The following is an 18,532-nucleotide window of genomic DNA, read 5'->3' as shown; positions in this document are numbered from 1 at the left end:
CTGGGAGGGCTTTTCCAGCCTGAATGATTGTGTGATGTGATGTTATTCATGGCACTATCAATCCTCAGCAAACCCGTGTTGGTGTGGGGTGGTCTAGGAAATGGAAAAATCAAGTTCAGGTTCAGAAGAACTGATCTGGGGTCCTGGCAGCTCACAGGTGTCAGTGCAGCTTAGAGTGAGACTTGGAACCACGAGGTCCTGCTGCTGTGGGTGGGAGGTCTGGGTGTGATTTTATAGTAACTGCAGGTAAAGGCAGTGCTGGATGAGCAGGTGGCAGCACGAGAAGAGGGCTGGTCACCTGCAAGGGTGGCAGTTTTGGAGTGCAGTGTGTGAGCAGGGTTCCAGCTCCTCCAGTGCTGTGCGTGCATGCCAGAGGCAAGGGAACAGTCCCAGTGGCTGGTTAACTGCATGAGGTCCAGAATACCCTTCTGGAAGCACAAACTCCTTCTGGCTGCTTGGTGTAAGGTGAGGTGAAGTGGACTTCTGTTTTAGTGCTATAAAGCTGGATTCAAAAGGTTGGGAATATCTTGAGCCCTCCTGGGGTCCCTGCCCTGGAGTGGGGCTGTCAGAGGAGCAGGTGTATCTCGTTCTGACAAGCCCTTCCAGCAGCTGTAGCTGCTCTTGGCCACCTGGGCTCGTTTGTGCCCTGGTGGGTAAGGAGGCCGATGGCCCTGGGCTGTACCAGCACTGGTGTGGCCACTGACCACGGTGACCATCCCTGTGCTGGGCAGTGGGGGACACCTGACTGCTGTGTCCGGGTCTGGACCCTCGTGGTATGGGACACAGGGAGGGGCTGGAGCGTGTGCAGGAAGGGAACAGAGCTGGGAAGGGGCTGGAGCGGCTGGGGGGGCTCAGCCTGGAGAAAAGGAGGCTCAGGGGGGACCTTCTGGCTCTGCAATCCCTGACAGGAGGGGGGAGCCGGGGTAGGGGTCGGGCTCTGCTCCCAGGGAACAGGGCCAGGAGGAGAGGGAACGGCCTCCAGCTGTGCCAGGGGAGGGGCAGGTGGGACATCAGCAGGAATTTCTCCATGGAAAGGGTGGTCAGGCCTTGGCTGGGCTGCCCAGGGAGGTGGTGGAATCCCAACCCTGGAGATGTTCAGAAATTGAGTAAACTGGTGGTATTGGCCAAAGGCTGGACTTGCTGTCTTGGAGGTCTCCAGCCTTCCTGGTCCTGTGATCTGGGTGTGTGGTTGCCTGTGCTGTTCCCCCGTGGTGCCGTGTGGTGATCCCTCAGTGCACAGCAGACTCCTCTGGAGTGTGGATGTGCCAAGTTCCAGAGGGTACTGGGAGTCTTTGAGACATTGTTACCCCATAAATCCAAGACGGTTGTAGTTGTAGGATTGTGTCTGGGAGCCGGGAGGATGCTCGGATCCCGTGGGAGGTGGGATGAGGGTAGTGGCTCTGTAGTAGCTGGCAGACGAGCTGCTGGCTGCCCGTGGGTGAGTGTGAGGGAAGCGGCTCCACCACAGCAGCTCCTGGGGACCAGAGGAGTTTGGAGGGAGAGAATCCTGTGCTGCTGTGAAGTTATGTAAATGTAATGTGCCTGTCACAGTGAGACTGTGGTATAAATCCAGAGTCCTAAAGGTCTGTGTTACCGTGTGTTCCAAATTAGTTTGCTCTGGTGAGGTACCAAAGGAATCTGGAGGTGCTTTGGTACCTGGAGCCTTTTTGTGCCTCCTGTGTGTGGTAGTGCACAAGGGGAGGCAAAAGCTGCTGAGCTTCATGCAGTGGGCTGTGCTGGGGCTGCACAGGGGGTGCTGTGAGGCCCAGGGTGGAAGAGCCAGCAGTGTCCCTGGCTGGGAGCCGGATGCTGTCCGTGTGCTCAGCCGCTCCAGACGGTTCCTGTGCTCTCCGCCGGGCATCTCCCAGGGGCTGCTGAGGGAGGCAGGATGCCAGAGCAGCACGAGCTTTGATCTGGCTCAGTATCCCTCTCTGATTTCTGTTCCCCACGGACACTCCAAAAGCACTACAGCAATTACTGCCTGGTTCTCTGTCTTGGCTCTGTGCGTCGCCTGGGGATGGAGGCACCGCCCTCTTTCCAGGGTACTGCAGCTGCTCCTGGGATTGGCAGAGGCAGCCACAGGCAGCATGTGTCACCCTTGCTGGGGCTGTACCTGTTGAGATTGTACATTTCCAGGTCTTCAGAGCAGTTGTGGTTTATGGGATCAAATTCCTTTGGGGAAGAATTTGCCCAGAGAAGCTGTGACTGCCCCAGCCCTGGAGGTGTCCAAGGCCAGGTTGGACGGGGCTTGGAGCAACCTGGACTAGTGGAAGGTGTCCCTGCCCATGGCAGGGGGTGGCACTGGGATGGGCTTTGAGGTCCTTTCAACCCAAACCATTCCAGGATTCTGTGATTCTATGAAAAAAAATGAGGATGAAATGGAAACTCCAGGAATTGTAACTCGAGAGAGGAAAGCTGCAACGTTCAGCTGTGGATTCTGAACTCCTCTGAGTTTCATTTTCATAGCTGTGGTTTTGGTTAAGGCTGTCAGAACTTGGATCAAAGCTTCCTGACGGTGTTATATGGGGAATAAAATGTCACTTCATATCTGAGCGAGTTAACCCTCTAGAGGGAAAAATGGGTTGGAAATGTGCCTGGAAGCCTGTGTTGTTTGGTGGTTTATGGCTTGTGGCAGTGCAGTGCATCCTCACATGCCAGTGTGAGGAGTGCTGTGGGAAGATGAGTGTTCATAGCTCAGTGATACCTTCCCTGGAAGTGTCCCAGGCCAGGTTGACCAGGGCTTGGAACAACCTGGGCTGGTGGAAGGTGTCCCTACCCATGGCAGGGGGTGGAACAAGATGGGCTTTTTAAGATCCCTTCCAACCCAATCCAGTCTGGAATTCTGTGTTTGTTTGTCTAACAGTGATCAAAGGATGGGGAAGAACTCAGAGAAACTGGAGTGTCAGATGAAGCAAATTTCTGGGTTAGGATGTTGGATAGTGTCTCTGCTTTCGGAGCAATGTGGTTCTAAGCTGTCAGCTGGGAGGATGGATCCCAATGTCAGGATGCACACAGAGTTCCTTCTCTCCTCATCCTGTGCACTATGTCTGTGGTCAGAAGATCATAACCTCTGTGCAGGTACACGGAAGAAATGTTTGATCACAGTAGACCAAAAAAATGACTGCTGCCCAAAGGCTGGAGCCTGCTTTTTGTTGGCAATTTGTGGGAATTGTTTAGTAGCAGTTTTGCATGAGACTTTTACAAACATTTCTTCCGTGCCTTGGCCCATCCTTTACCCTTCAGAAATTCAGAAACCTGCCACGAAGTTCTGAGGAGAAAAAAGCTTTGGTTGCAGTCCAGGTATGTCTTGTGTCATCCCACTCTGAGGCACGTGGACATGGAGGCAGACACATACCTGAGCTGGCTGATGATGAACTGAAGGGTTAATTAAAATAATCCTGCATTACTTGGCTGCTCCTCTGTAAGGGTTTAGTAGATTCAGCTGCTAATGCTCTTTGAGATAAGATGGTTCAGTGTTTTGAACCTTTGCCTCAGAAGAATGACTTGTGCTTGGATTCCAGAAAATTACTGTTGGGGGGCCAACAGGAGCGGGTGCCCCTGGGACCTGGAGCCTTCATCTGTGAAGGAGCCCGGCCCATCGGGGTTTTTAGCTCAGCAGGGCTCAAAGTAGGTCCCCGGGCCACCAGTGGTTCTCCACACGTGCTCATCATGTGCTGGCAGTGGCTCCTCCTCTTGGGCTGGTTGTCCCGGGCGCCGAGGTTTTAGCCCAGACCCGGGAGCCTGCGGAGGTGTCCGGGAGGGAGAGCCGGGAGCGCGCCCATCAGGGTCCTGCCTCTGGACCCTGCAGGGGACACTTGCCAGCCGCAGGGAAGCGCTGACTCGGCTGCCAGCGTGGACCCCAGCGTGCCAGGGGACATCCTGCAAAGCCCAGCCCTGGATTCCGACGGCGGAGCCACCATGGAGGAGAGGGAGCCCCCGCCGAGGTGCGGAGCTGGAGAGGGGGGACTGGGGGACAGGGGAAGGGAGGTGTTGGGCAGCAGGGACAGAGGGAGGTGCAGGTGGATGAAGGCTTCCGAGGTGGAGAGACAAGGGAACTGCTCGGCAAAATTTAGGGGGTATTTCGTTTGCTGAAGAGCCTGAGGGAGCAAGGGCAGAGGCTTGAGCAGAGGAGCAGGACTGCAGGAGCCTGTTCCTGGTGAGGAGGGAAGTGTGGAGGGCTGATGGGAGGAGCCCCTTCCATGGTGAACCCTCAGTAGATACATGACCACACCAAATGACATTGGGACCGTTCTGTACCCTCTTCTCCCCTGGCCATCTTTCTTTCCTTGGCCAAACCCCAGCTGGTGTTACAGACCAAGCCTACTCTCTTTCCATGGCATTGGTTGTCCTGGTCCTTCTGGTATGCTCCAGCTCTCTCCTCCTGATAGGAAACTGCTGGAAAACCATGTGTGCTCATGGGGGCCTTGTCCAGGGGTTGATGTCTGGGCTGCCTCCTCGCAGCAGAGTTGGAGCAGTAGGGACAGCCCTCAGTCAGGATCAGCTTCAGGAAGTGCTCCTTCCTTCTAAAGGGATTAGAAAGATGCTGTCAGGTCATACTTGGTTTGGAACAAAACCCGATTTTTTCGCCCTGACAGTGCCTCTCTAATAGATTTTCTCTCTGCAGCTCCCTGCAGATGCCTGTCACTAGGACCTGTCAGTTGTATTTCTTACCTCACTTTGGGGCTGCTGTGTAAGATATCGCTGTCACTGGAACTTCTGTACTTCTGACCTGAATTTTCAGGTTGCACTGGGCAAATAAAAATATGCAGGTGCTCTTTCTGAGGAGAAAAGGACATTGTGCATGTTTGCCTTGCTGTGTTGAGGATTTATTGAGGTTAAAGTTAACAAAACGAGTTACTTTATCTGTTTCTCCCTTTTAATTAAACTGCTGTTGGACCTATGAAATAGTAACTTCTGAATAACTTTATCACTGACGTGATAAAAAAATCTTATTTATCTGTGAAGTGGCAAATAGCATGAATAGAACATAATTAACTTGGCCATCATCCTGCTGTGTGAATTTCCACGCCTCTTGCAGCTTATTTCTGGAGGAAGGGGAAGCGTGCGCTTGATGAGCTGTGCAGGGAGGCTGATCTGCCTCCTGGGAGAGCGGGGGCTGCTGGATGGGGATTCGGGAGACCTGGATTCGGAGCTGGGCTCTGAGGCTGACCTGCTGCACGTCCTTGACAAAGTCACGGTGCTGTGCTGCTCCTCCTTCCCCTCTGCCACAGCTCCATCTTGCTCAGCCTGGAAAGGGGAGGAAAATCTGCTGCCTTTTAAGCGTCAGGAGGAAAAGCACTCGGTTTGAGGCAGTGCCTTTGTGCCCTTTAATCTAACGGCTCATCAGGTGCCATGTGTCGGCAGAGCAGCTCCTGGACGTGAAAGGTTGCAGTTAAATGGAAAACAAGATCCTGTGGTAGATAAACGTCCTGTGCTGATAGTTTTGTGGGGTTTTTTAAATGTTTAATCTCTGAAGTGTAACTACGTGTGCATAAAACATGTGCTGAGCCCTCCCGGCATCCAGCACCATTCCTGAGCTGCCTCCTGCTGCAGGTGAGCCAGGGCGAGCATCCCAACCTTCAGCTCCACGTCCCAGTACCCAAAATCCCTTGGATTTGCCTTTCCTGGCGTGTGCAAAGAGCTCCTTTTAGATTTGCTAAGTCAGAGGCTTTGCAGATGACGGAGGAGCCTCGTCCCGCAGCCCCAGCTCGGTGACTGTTCACTGGAGGAGCTTTTAAATAAAGCACTTCCTCCCTGCTTTGGCAGTTTTAGTGGGATTCTTAGGAATCTTTCTCACAGCCCTCAGGGACGAAACCTTCCTTTTTTTTTTTTTACTGAAATAAGAACTGGAAACATCAGGTTCGGGCTCAGATTTTCAAGTTAGCTGCACCTGTGAAAATAGATACAGAATGCTGGGTGGGTGTTATCCAAAAAACCATGGGATGTTAGTTGGAAAACGTTGGATCAAGTCTGTGGGGCCAAACTTTCAGCCAAGTAATGTTGTTGAAAAGTGGATTTACCAAATTATTCAAGTGCTGGACTTTCAATTCAATACAGGGAGTCAGGGTTTGGTTGCATTTAAAAAAATGTTAATTCACAATTTACAAATACTGAGGACCCAATTCCATTTAATTCAAACACAGACTTCCCTGGTCCTGGGGGTTCTCAGATCTGTTAGTTTTTGGATGATTCTTCACATGCTTGTGCCATTAAGCAGTTCTCTGTGTTTGCTTCTTTGTCGTCTCTCTACCCTTAAACTCTGCTCTTGTTTCTGTCAAAAACTGAGGCAGAATTAAACTTTCACTGTGGAGTTTCCTGTCTGCAGTAATGAAGCTCAAGCACTTCAGTACAGTTTGAGTTTTTATTGGTAACTAAACAACCAAGATAGCGAAAAAGACTTTGATAAAGTGTCGCTCCAGTCCCTGCTCATATAAAATTGCCAATCTCTATTTAATTGAGCACTAGAGCAGAGTGAAAATATGCCAGCAGAGAACCGAGTGCATCATGGGACTGCAAGGCACAGCAAGGAGCTTTTTTTGCTCCAAACAAACATCATTAGAACCATCTTTAAAAAGATTAAGTAATTTGTATCCCGGTTGCTGGAAATGAAACCATCGGCACCGAGACAAATTCGCTCTCGTTTATTTTACAAATAGGATTTGCAGTCATAAGGTAAAGAATTAAAATCCCACACAAAGCAGGCGTGTGAGACATGCATGAAATGGGGAAAATAGCTTTGGGTGCTTTGAGGAGCCTTTCAGCAGACAATGGAGATGAGGAGTAACCGGTGCAGGAGCGCTGTCACAAACAGCCCCCGTGAGGAGGGACTTCGAGCGGGGCCTTGACTCTGCTCTTCCAGGAAAGCAAACTTCCAGCGTCACTCTGGAGCCTGGCTTCTCTCATTTAGCATCAGGATCGCGATGAGCGATGGGGCAAATTAGTGTGAAATGTTTACAGGGCAGCTGAATTTCCCATTCTGAGGTTTTCAGAAGGCAGCTGTCTCATTAAGGTATCTGATATTTAACAGCCAGTTTGATTTTCCGTGTTTTCACTGGTGATTCTGCTGGAACTGCCACTGTGAAATGTGTTTTCATGAGGAAAAGGATTGAATTTCAGTGGCTGCCTCAGACTGATACTGGCTTATTCAAGGCCATCAGGCTGAGCTTTTGCTCTGCTTGTGCCCTAAAATAGTCCCGAGAGCTGGAGGGAGGGTCTGTGTGTTGGGAAGGAGCCGTGGTGCTGCTGGTCAAGGGCTTGTACAAACCTTCTGCATTTCAGAACTGGATCTTTTCAGCCCCCTTTGCCATAGGGAAACCAGCTTGTTTTGAGGTTACACACAAGATAATCTATGGTAAGAAATAATCAGAGCTGACCCCCAGATTGTGGCACTCTGTGGTCAGTCAGAAGATCAAACTCATGGTCTTGTGATGTAGATTTGTGTCCACCAGAGCAGGAGGGGAAAGGCGAGTCCTGAGGCTCCTGAGGTGAACAGCAGGTTTTCCTGGCTTTAAATCACTGCCTGGATTTCACTAATGCATTTTCAGATCCTGTCCCATAGAGCAAAATGGCTTGTAAATCAGTGTCTTGAAATTCACGTGAAATTCAGCAGATTGCTATACTTACTTATTTTTTTTTGGTAGCTTCCTAAACAGACACTTAATTTTGTTTTCCTGTGTAGATAAACTGTATATAAACATATTTAAAGACACACTAGCTCTTATATAGGCATGAGGCAATCATCACCAACATAATTACAGAAATTTGGGCTTTCAAGGCTTAGAAAAATACTGTAGACTGTGTTCCTCTCTCAGGTATTTTTTTGATGTCTGTGGGTAGTTATAGTTTCCTTCTCGGTGTACAGCCCACTTTTAGTTTAGGTTTCTTTTGAAAAGTTCAGTCATCTTTCTGTCTATCAAAATTAGACCCTTTAGCTTAGTGGGAGAAGAACATTATTTTAAAAACTTGTGTTGCTGCCACCTGAGTTCAGCTGTTGGGAAGAACCTAATTTATGCTGGATATTGCTGTGCTTATCAGGGCTTCATCTTGGATTTGTTTTAAGTGAGTTTACATAGAAGGAATCTTGTTTTCCCTCAGTGTTAAGGAGAAAAGGAGGACAATGCTCCATGGGCTGGAGAGGTTTGTTGCAAGGGTGTGATAGTGCCATTAAAAGTGGGATTATGGAGGGAATAATTGCAACTGTTCCTTGAGGGCCATCCCCTCCTCTGGTTTAAGTCAATTGCTCCTGGCACGGGCATATCTAAAATAAATAAATTGTGGGGTAATGGTTGTGTTTGTCTGCGCAGCACAATTGCTTTATGAGCAGTGATTGCTCTGTATCCACCAGAGCCAGGGAAGGGGAGGGCTGAGAATCCTCCTGCCCTGTGTGCCCAGGGGCTGCTCTGGGTCATCTCCCACCTCTGGCCAGTGCAGTCAGGAGGGAATTGTCCCCTCCACGGCCAAGGGATGCACAGGGATGCTCTGGCTGACGTGTCCAGGAGGAAACCTGCTCTCCTCAGTCCCTGTGTTCTGAATTTGGGATGAGTGTGCCAAGGCTGACAGATTTTTACTGCCTCAACCTCTGGCTTCTCCAGCTGAAGAGAATAATCAAAAATGAACCCCATAGGGGTCTGATTTGGGCAGCATTAGGGTGGTCAGCTGCTGTTGATGCACCACATCTCTTGAAAGGTTTTTAAACTGGGTGTTTGGAAATTGTGCTCTTGAAAACCTTAGTCTCACGTTTCCTGGTTGTCCTTGTCAGAGGTGAAAAACACTCGGTTTGTGGTGGCTGATCATTTGGTGTTTAATGCAAATAACTGGACTGATTTTGGTAGGCGTCACAAGTGCCTTATGAGGAGGCTAAAACCAGCTTTGAAGATAAATCAGTGCAGGAATTATTCTCTTTCCTTGCAGCTCCTGCATGTGGGGAGGCCCGTTGGGTCACCGAGTCCCTCCCTCCATCTGCCGGTTCAGCATGTTCCTGAGCACCAGCCAGCCTCAGAAACAGCATGTTTGGAGATAAATGTCAAGTGGACTGACTTTTGCCATTCAGTTATTAAAGAACAGATATAGGCAGTGTTGGTTTTGACTGTGGGTAAAGCCTTAGGATAAGTCAGTGTTTTATAAAGAGCTCACCCCACTGGGAATTGGCTCGTGCTTCCCGAGGTGGTGGAGCTCCATCCCAGCAGCTCCTGGTGTGCTGGAGATGACATCACGTTGATGGGTGTTCGAACAGTATTCAAAAATACAAGAAAAGTGGGAGTGAGGACTTAAGGTGGTAAATAATCCATGCTTAAGCCTCCAAAAATAGGGTTGTTGTAACCAGCTTGAACCCTTTGTAAGGCTCAGCTCCTGCCAAGCTGCTGACCAGCAGGACACTGCTCCTGTTTGGGGGCAGCAGGGCCTGGGCTTCCAGTTTGCACCCTGAGGTGCTCAGAAGCAGAATCCAGCTCTGGAGTGATGGCTTTGCAAGCTTGCCCAGAAAATTCTAAAGAGGATCTGGTGAACAGCCCAGCAATGAAATTCAGTCCTGTCTGAACTCCTGCCAGGCTTAACAGGACCTTTTGTTCTCCAGAACTATATGATGGTTATAGGTGAGGCTGCTAAAGATTTTGTTAGTGGAAATGTCAGTGAATTGAAAAAAGAGCTTATTTTAGGGGTTTGCACTGTCTTTGTTTGTCAGGGTACAATATCGTGGTACTTTGGGATCTTCCTCACTGAAGAAAATAGAAGGAAATTGAGGCTGTATCCTGGACAGTGATGCAGGAATTTGCTTGTCCATCCCTGAGCCTGGGCTTGGTCAATGGGCTGAGGTTATTTATTTTTACCAAGAAAAAAAATCTCTAATGGAAGTCAATAATTTTGACCTTCAGGTTCCCTTGGGAACAGCTGTGGTGAACATCTGCCTCTTGCAAAGGGAAAAGCAATCCCCCTCACACCCTGAACAGGAAACCTTAATGCCTTTGCAGGAAGGGGTCATTTGGAAGTAGCTACATTTCTTGTTGACTTAACACCTCTCTGCTTCGGGCTGTATTAATTCAGGGCTTAATTTTGAGGGAAGACAAGTTTTTTAGTCTGAAGCTGGTGCTTGCCATCCAAGCCAGGAAATGCAGAGCTGTATTTTAGTGCTGCTAATTCAGTCCCTCTGCATATTTGTGTATGTTTTGTGGCATACATCTTAAAATAGGTAGTGATGTTTTTCTGTCCACTTGTCAACATAGAATGGGAACAGACTGTGTGACATGCAGAGGCTGAAGGACTTGGCATTAAACAGGCAACCTGGAGCCGAATGTTTGCCTCTGTGTGCAGACTCCAGAGGGGCTGAGACCCCTTTACCTGCATATCAGCTTGGCTTTGGCCTCTTATCTCCTGGTTTTCCTGAATTTGTTTTTGATTGTTCAGATGACACAGATTTACAGGCATGGGAATGTCTGTAATTGGCTTTGACTTAATAATAATGAAAACTGTTGTTATTCCCACCAGCACCAATCCTTTGGGGGTGAGGAGGGAGAGCTGGTTGGGACTTTTCAGAGGAAAATTGTGACTTCAGGTTTTTGTTGCACCTTCACAGCTGCATTATCGGCATCACCTTTCAGATCTCCCTGAATCTGTCCTTGCTGAGCTGCAGCCTTGCTCAACAAACTGATCCTTACACTTTGGGTAAACAAGATAATGCTCAGTGAAAGGGAATATTTCTCCCAGGACAGTGTCAGGGCCGTGCTCTATAATAAGCAGAATTTCCTGCTGCTCAGCTCTCCTGGTCATAGACCATTTAAAGGTGTGATGTCTGAGAGGGTGGAAGTGCTTTCAGTTATTTTTCCCTGAAATCTGGCAGTGTTGGCTGTGGAGCAGATCACAGCCTGCAGGGGAGGAGCAGCTTGGAAGAGCCCCGTTGCTCCTGCTGCCTGAGACCTCAAACACAGGATATTTCGGTGTTTTGAACTCTGTGATCAAAAGGCAGGGCTTGGGAGCATCTCCTGCAAACCAGAGAAATGGGCTTGGAAAAGATGCCTTTGAACACTGATTCCATTGGGCTTTTTCCCCGGGCTCGTGGTGGTTGTCTCGTCCGTGCTGTGACACATCAAAACTCGCTTGGCTATATTTATTTAAATGACAGGTGGGTTCTGTGTCATTCTGGCCAGGATTTGGGGTTTTAGAGAAAATAAACTCCTTAATACAGTGGGAGTTGACAACAGTCGGTGTCTGTCTCCTCAGTGTTACATTTAGGCCAGCTATTTTAAACCCAGGATTGAAGTATTGCTGATTTCACAGGGATTTGTCTTCTTGATAGAGTATTTGAACTCAGAAAAATCTTAATCTTTCTGTTTTTCCATGCAAAATCCGTTGTCAGGCTTATTCAGTGGGTCTTCACCTAGTTCTGTCTTGGGGCCTGCAGGCGTGAGCAGGAGGCTGCTGGCGTTGGTTGTGTCAAAATATTGGCATGACCAAAAAATACTGACAGGGATCACATCAATGTTTTACATCCCCTTTCCCAGGAGCACCATTCCAGCACGGGAGAGCCTGTAAAATGTGCTTGAACCTGCCTTTGATTCTGACAAAGGATCTGGCGAAGAAATGTGTTGTGATTTAGATACAAACAATGAGCAGAGCCATCCCACTCTTCCCCCCTTTCCTGTCACTGAAAGCATGGAACGGGTTGGTTCACCTGGACTGAAATCACTGAGCATCCTTTGGGATGGCAATGGCTGCCTGTAAAACATTCCCACATGGAATGGGATGCCAGTAGCTGCTGTTTTTCCCCTGGTCTGTTGTTCCAGGCAAGCACTCTGTCATGCTGGGATTTCTTTGATACCTGAAATTGCTGTGCAAGAACTCGTCCAGTTTTTCAAACTGAAAAGCAATCACAAGTGAAGGGTCCTGTTGTTGTAACCTCTGGTTCCACCAAGAAATTGTGCCTCATTAACCTCGTGCTTTATCCTCTCTTCTCCCTTCCAGGGGCAGTAAGCCAGAGATGACTGACAAGATGTCGAGCTTCCTTCATATTGGAGATATTTGTTCTCTCTATGCAGAGGGCTCAACAAATGGATTTATTAGCACTTTGGGGTAAGAACAGCTGTTCTCTTGTACTGAAAGCACCGTAAGAAGGACTAGCAGAGCTCAGCCAGCTCTCCTGAGCCTGATCCCAGGGAATGCTGGGGTAAAGCAAGGTAGCTTTATGTATGGATTTGGCCCTACGTTTAAAGATGGCCTGAAGTTCAAGTGGCAAGGGTAGATGGGAGGCTGGAGAGTGTATCAATGGCTGTGGTGTGGTTTGGATGCCCTTGGTGGGGAGGAAGGACCTGGTCAAGTGAAGGTGTGGGTAGAGGGAGTGGATGCAATGAAATGATTTTCGTGCTGTTGTCTGTCCCGTGTCCATCCGTGTGTCCCGTCCTGTCCCTCCCTGCCCCTTGCCCCAGTCAGGGATGAATAGACCCCAGTGCAATCTGCTGACTGGAAAAGAGGATGTAGCATAGGTCATGTAAGTAGTTTAAATATATATATATATATAAGAAAAAAGAACCCCCAAGCCAAATGGTTTATATACCACTAACTCACCACTATGACCAGTTTTGTCTTAAATTGAGTTTTACTTTGAGGTTTCTCACACCAATAAAATTGTTCTTCTCCAGTGAAAGGAGAACACATTTTGACCCTTCTGTTTGCCCAAGGCAGTGGCAGAGCCCTGGAGCTGTGGTGGGAGCTGTGCTGTGCCAGCTCCTGCTTCCCACGGAGCTCCTTCGTGCCTCCTTCCCAAGGACACCGAGCAGGGGCTCTGCAGAGGGTTCCTCTGGAGCAGTGGGAAGTGCCTGCTCCTCCAGTGACCACAAAAGTAGCCTTTCATGTGGGAAAAGGAAGGGTTGGCAGAGCAGAGCCATGGAACTGGAGGACGGCTCTGAGGAGGGACAGGGGATGTTTTATCCTGCTGAGGAGAAACCTCTCCAGACACGGAGACCTTGCAGGGGGCTGGGTGAGAAGCTCCAGGAGCACATCTGCCCCCTTTTCCCAAAGCCAGGAGGAGTCAGAGGGAGGGAACAGCGTGCATGCCACGTGGCTGTGGGACCTCAGTGCTGAAGAGTAGGCAAGAGGCACCAGGAAGGCGGATGTGGGGAGTGGGCACACACACAACATGCTCTTTCTCATTTCCAGTAGCCGTAAGGGCCTCAGGGTGGGTTCAGTGACAGCAAATTTTTTGATGCCTACTGTCCAGATGCATCTGATAAATGGAGCTCCCAAGCAGGGTACAAAGACAGCATCCTGGTAAGTGTCTCGGCAGGAAACCATGGGCTGGAATCTCACCCGAGTGACTCCGAACTAACTTGTAGGTTTAGTCCTCTAGCTATTAGGATTCTGGAAAATAAGGGGGCAGAGAAGGAAGCAGACACTGAAGATGCACCATGATCTATTATAGGAAAGAGAAGAAAATATGGGATGCTGCCAGAAAGGAAAGAAGGTATGATAAAAGCAAGGGGTGTAGTAAGTAGGGTCGGTCGAATAGTATTTGGCAAAAATGTATTTGACAGATTTCCCAGGCCCTGGTCAAATATGCCACGTGCACTCTGCAGTACTCGATCAGTGACTGGCCAAATACTATCTGCTGATCACTGGCAACATGAACTCTATGGTCCACTTGGCTATTTTCTTTCTCCCCAGTCCTGAAGTTTGGCAGTAATTGATTCCCGAGCGAGTAGAAAGCCGTGATGTTCTGTCGGATCCCATCCGGTGCATGATGACCAGTATGCAGTGGCTGTGGCTTTGATGGCATTGCTGAGCAGATATTTTTCACCATGGGTGGTCCTTTTGGACATCACAGGCCCCGAGCACGTGTGTTCTCTAGGCTTGATGAGATGTTCTCATGGCAGGCCCCGAGACCCCTCAGTGTTCCAAGGCTCCTCTTTGATTTGGTTAGTGCTGTTTTAAGGTAACTGCATTATGTAATGGCCACGTATCTTCTGAGCCTAATTTAAGCCAGAAATCCTAATTGCTATGTGAAACATGAAATGCATTATCATCTTAATAAGCCTTCATAATCTAATTAGTTTTGTCCCATATTTAATTTAGTCTTTGTCCCGGAGAAAATTAAAGCAGCAAAGGAAAGATTTGGTGTAATTGTCCTTTAGCCCATGTGGAGTTTTGACAGTCTGATGTCATAACAATGTGCAATGACTTGTTCATGTGGTTACTGAAGGTTGAGGAGCAGATACCACTCTACATTCTATCGCTGTCTTAAATCTCTGAAGAGTGTTCCTAATTAATATTCCTATGACATGACTGTTGCTTAATCAGGACTTTACTCTCGCTGTTTCCCAAACTCAGTGCTGTCATCACGATGATCACTGGGGCACAATGTATCCTCCTCTGTGTTTCTCACCCTGTAAATTTTTTCTCTTGGTAGTTTGGGACGTTCCTCTTTACTTTCAGTTAAATCTCAGACGAGAGGGATACGTTGCACTGAGATGATCTCTGTGTGGGATGATCAGAGTAACCCATTTGATACTTTTTGGCCCTTAGATCGCCAGAAGCAGGTGCTTCAGCTCCAATATTAATACCATCCATGCTGGAGCACCTCTGTGTATATATAACCCTGAGTAGGGAGAAAATCCATGGGGAAAAAGCAATTTACTCTGGATGTTTTGCATATGCAAATTTTAGATGCATAGAACTGTTGAGTCCACTTAGTGTCTCTGATCTCTGAATTTTTCATGCACTTGATTGTTTTCTGTAATTGTTGTCTCAAGATGCTCCCTGCATGTGACCAGCCTCTGCAAGGAACAACTCTCATATTCTAGGTCTCAGTCTCTCTCAAGTTGATCCTGCATGAGAATGGACCTCTCAAACCTTTGACCTTGGAGTTTTACTTTCTACTTCTGTGTAGAAGCCTCTTTGACAGATTGGTTTTTAGGGCCCAAATTGAGTCATTAAGGATCAAATCAAACCACCAAATGTTTGGTTACGGCTGCAGTTTCACAATTTGGAAGTGGTGTTGCTAAAAGTGCAGTTCCACCTCGATCCAAAGAGTGCTGGGAGCAGAGCAGAGGGAACAGGTGCATCTTAACTCTTCCCTTCATTCTGTGGGGCTTTTGCAGATTCACATTTGTGTATTCACACAAAGCTCTGTCCTGGCACTCCCTATTGGAGTCTCTTGGCCTCACTTGTCCAGCTCCCCTCCTTCCTGGCAGAACTGGAGGAGGTTGGCTCGACCCCTTGGCTCACCTTGTGTTAGCCTGGTGAGCAGGAGGGTCTGTCTGTGCCTGCCTTTCTCTTGGGAGTCAATTTTTACCACGGCAGTGACTGTTCCTGCCATTTTTTAATACTTGAGGGGCCACAGGGTCAGAGTCCAGTTTGCATAGTTGTCATGTTTTGCTGTTTTCTATCTATATAAACACATTTTGAGCGTGAATCAAATCTGTCCAAGAGGCAGTGGCTGTTCTAAGGGTGTCTGTCACCTCCCTAGAATATGGGCTGTTCTGTCTGCACCTCCAGGAGGGGACATAAAGATGATGCAGAACACAGGAGCAATGACTTATTTATTGTCCCACCTACCAGGAGCATAGCTCTGGGCAACAGTACAAATTAGCTGCATGCTTCTGACCAAGATCTGGCATAAGATGGCATTTGGGGAATGTCTTCTGCTCAAGTGGCCACTCGGATGAAATATTGCAAGTAAACCACTTTGGTTTTGCTGACGAGGATGTGGGGAACTGCCTCGGGGGATAAAATCTCACTTTGCTGCTCATTTCTTTGCAGCCTTGTGGATGATCGGTGTGTTGTACAGCCAGAGGCAGGTGATCTTAACAACCCACCCAAAAAATTCCGAGGTAAGTTGGTTGGACAGCTCGTTGCCCTGCTGGTTAGAAATGACTCTTCACCTTGTGCAGCCGTGTGGAACAGTTTCTGACCTCTGTGCTTTCTGTAGCATATTTTAGTGTCATCTTCTTCCACGAAGGACAGCTCATGGAGGGGGAAAAAATATCTGTGTGTGAATGTCTGTTGTGGTTTAACCTGAGTTGGCAACTCAGCCCCACCCCGGTGGGATGGGAGAGAACTGGGAGAGTAAAAGTGAGAAACTCGTGGGTTGAGATGCAGACAGTTTAATGGATAAAGCAGAAGCTGCACACACAAGCAAAGCAAACCCAGGAATTCATTCCGCACTTCCCATGGGCAGGCAGGTGTTTGGCCATATCCAGGGAAACAGGGATCTGTCCTGAGGGACAGTGCCTTGGGAAGGAGGACAATCCCATCGCTCCAGACACCCCCCAGCTCTATATCTATATATATCTATATCCCTCTCTCTCTGGTGTGATGCCACATGGTGTGGGATATCCCTGGGGTCAGCTGGGGTCACCTGTCCCTGCTGTGTCCCCTCCCAGCTCCTCGCTGGCGGGTGAGCAGCAGAGATCTGAGCCCTGCTCAGCAATCACTAAACCATCCCTGTGTTCCCAGCACTGTTCCCAGCACAAAGCCCAAAGGTAGCTTGTACCAGCTGCTGGGAAGAAAAGGAGCTCTGTCCCAGCCCAAACCAGGGCCTGGAATGAAGGCTTTGTGAGGGGATGGAGATGGGGCTGCCTTTCAGATCTGTCCACATTTAGAGGATCCCTGGAAATTTCCTTTCTTTTTCTCCATTCTGTCCCTGCCTGTGACTTACCCAGAACCAAACTTGTCTCAGAGAAGAGGAAAATAAGAAGGAGCAAATCTTTGCAGCAATTATTGTTGTCTGACCTAAGTGGATATTAAGCACCTTAGGCTTTGCTTTCACTCTGCCAGGAAACTTCTGCTGGGTGATAAGAAATGAGTGCCTGCTGCTCTGCACAGCTTGGCAAGGCCTGACTTGTTTAAGAAAAGTCTCAGACAGGAAGAGAAGCACTAACTGGGATTTTGTTTGCAGAGACCTTGAGTTCTTTTTCCTTTTTTTTTTTTATTTTCACCCCTCGGATGCATCTTTTACCCAAAGGATAACTCAGCCAAATAGTCTAAAATGCTGAGCTGGATTTGACTGCTGTTTCAGATAGAGCAGCAACTGTGTGTGTCTTGTTTCTTTGGATGAATCTTGTTCCCCTGGTTATGCTTTGCCTTTACCAAGGTCTCAGGATCACCGTGATTCTGTTCAGGTGTGGCCAGAACTGCAGGTGATGGCCCTTGAAAATCGTGTACCTTCTGTGCTGCTTGTTTTGCTTGCTGTTCTTTAAGTGCTTTTGGGTTTTTTTTTGCCCTGACATGAAGATGTCTCATATAATGAAACTCTTTTAAAATATTGCTGCAGTCTGTGAGTTCTTGTTGGTTTTTTTCCTCCCTTTTTCCTGGAAAACTAAAGAGCTGATAATTCAAATGCTAAAGAGGCAACCTGGGGAAGTTTCAGTATTCAGTGTTAGGCTCTCTAGAAAAGAGAACAATGTTGTTATGTGAACCAGAGCCTTGACTTGAGGCATTTCTTGATGTTAAAATCATAGGAAAGAATAAAACCAGGTTTGACTGAGACTGCTGAGTGTAGATGGAGGTGGAGAGAGAGAGAGGGAGAGAGAAAAGAATGAAAAAAGGCACAGTTTGGGAACTGCAAGTACAGAGAGACATTTGTCTGACATAAAACATTGTGGTTAGACATTGTAAATGTTCTCATATTACTTATAATTTATACAGGGAGGAAGAATGGTGTGAACCTTTTCCAACCTTTGTAGTTTCTTCAGTAAAGCTTTCATGGGGAAGTTTATGCTTAATGGTAAATGGCAACAAAAGCCATAAAATTGTAGCAGGCATTTCTGTTATTTATACACATACTTTGCAAGTGTAGTCTGAGCTAAAACGCTTTCTACGATAAGTATGTTCAGAAGAGGATATAATGAAGTTTATCAGACCAGAAATGGGTGATACCTCTTTTCTGTGATGAAGGAAAGGCCCCCAGAGGCTGCTCTGGGGTTACACTGGGGGTCCCTGGCAAGGTCAGGACCCGCAGCCCTGTCCCTGCGGTCTTAGTTGGGGTTTTTATGGCACCCTACAAAAATCCCTGCCTTGCACATGGAACTCAAGGCCTTCCCAAAGGGACATTTATCCAAACAGCAACAGTTCCATCTGGGATATAGAGCAGCAGTGGGAAAATGGAATGCAGTTGTCCCAGGATTTAGTTCTGTGGTACTTGAGATGGTCTCTGTTGCCCTGGGCAGTGTGACAGGGACAGCAGGGCAGTGCCACCAGGCTGGTGGCACCAGGCTGGACAGCCTGGGGTGGGAACTGGTGGGCAAATGTTGTTCCATCTAAGGTCCCTTCCAACCCAGCCCTTCCTGGGACTCATACGTGTCACCACTGCTGATGCTTTGCTGCAACTGGAAGGAACGTTGAAAATCTCCTTAGAGCAAGAACAAAAAGAATCAAGTGGGAGTGACTTGCACTGTACCTTCTCAGAGGACTGGGAGAACACTGCTGTGAATTAACACCTGGTTTGTGTCTCTGTGTGACTCCTCTTTGGCAGCTCTGTTGTTGGGTGTCCACGGTGCAGGTCAGTCCCATCTGAGTCACCTGCTGGGAGGAACACCGAGCCCTGGCCGGG

The 18,532-nt window shown here is 48.3% G+C and overlaps 1 protein-coding gene across 8 annotated transcripts in view; it reads left to right on the top strand.

Annotated features, from left to right (window-relative positions):
* Positions 1 to 18,532, top strand: part of ITPR1 (inositol 1,4,5-trisphosphate receptor type 1) — a 158,258-nt gene that overhangs the window by 2,321 nt on the left and 137,405 nt on the right. For 3 of the 8 annotated variants that reach the window (XM_050313081.1, XM_050313077.1, XM_050313076.1), the window contains exons 1-4: positions 3,739 to 3,944; positions 11,953 to 12,060; positions 13,406 to 13,447; positions 15,742 to 15,812. In XM_050313081.1, coding sequence (XP_050169038.1) covers positions 3,919 to 3,944; positions 11,953 to 12,060; positions 13,406 to 13,447; positions 15,742 to 15,812 — 247 coding nt within the window. In that variant the 5' untranslated portion in view covers positions 3,739 to 3,918. Of the gene's footprint in view, positions 1 to 3,738; positions 3,945 to 11,952; positions 12,061 to 13,405; positions 13,448 to 15,741; positions 15,813 to 18,532 lie in introns of those variants that run through there. The other 5 variants (XM_050313086.1, XM_050313085.1, XM_050313078.1 and 2 more) reach the window with 3 other exon arrangements.

The sequence above is a fragment of the Myiozetetes cayanensis genome, unplaced genomic scaffold (assembly GCF_022539395.1).
Source record: "Myiozetetes cayanensis isolate MyiCay16 unplaced genomic scaffold, myiCay2020 scf18, whole genome shotgun sequence".
Lineage (NCBI taxonomy): Eukaryota > Metazoa > Chordata > Aves > Passeriformes > Tyrannidae > Myiozetetes > Myiozetetes cayanensis.
This window is presented reverse-complemented; position numbering and strand designations above follow the sequence as displayed.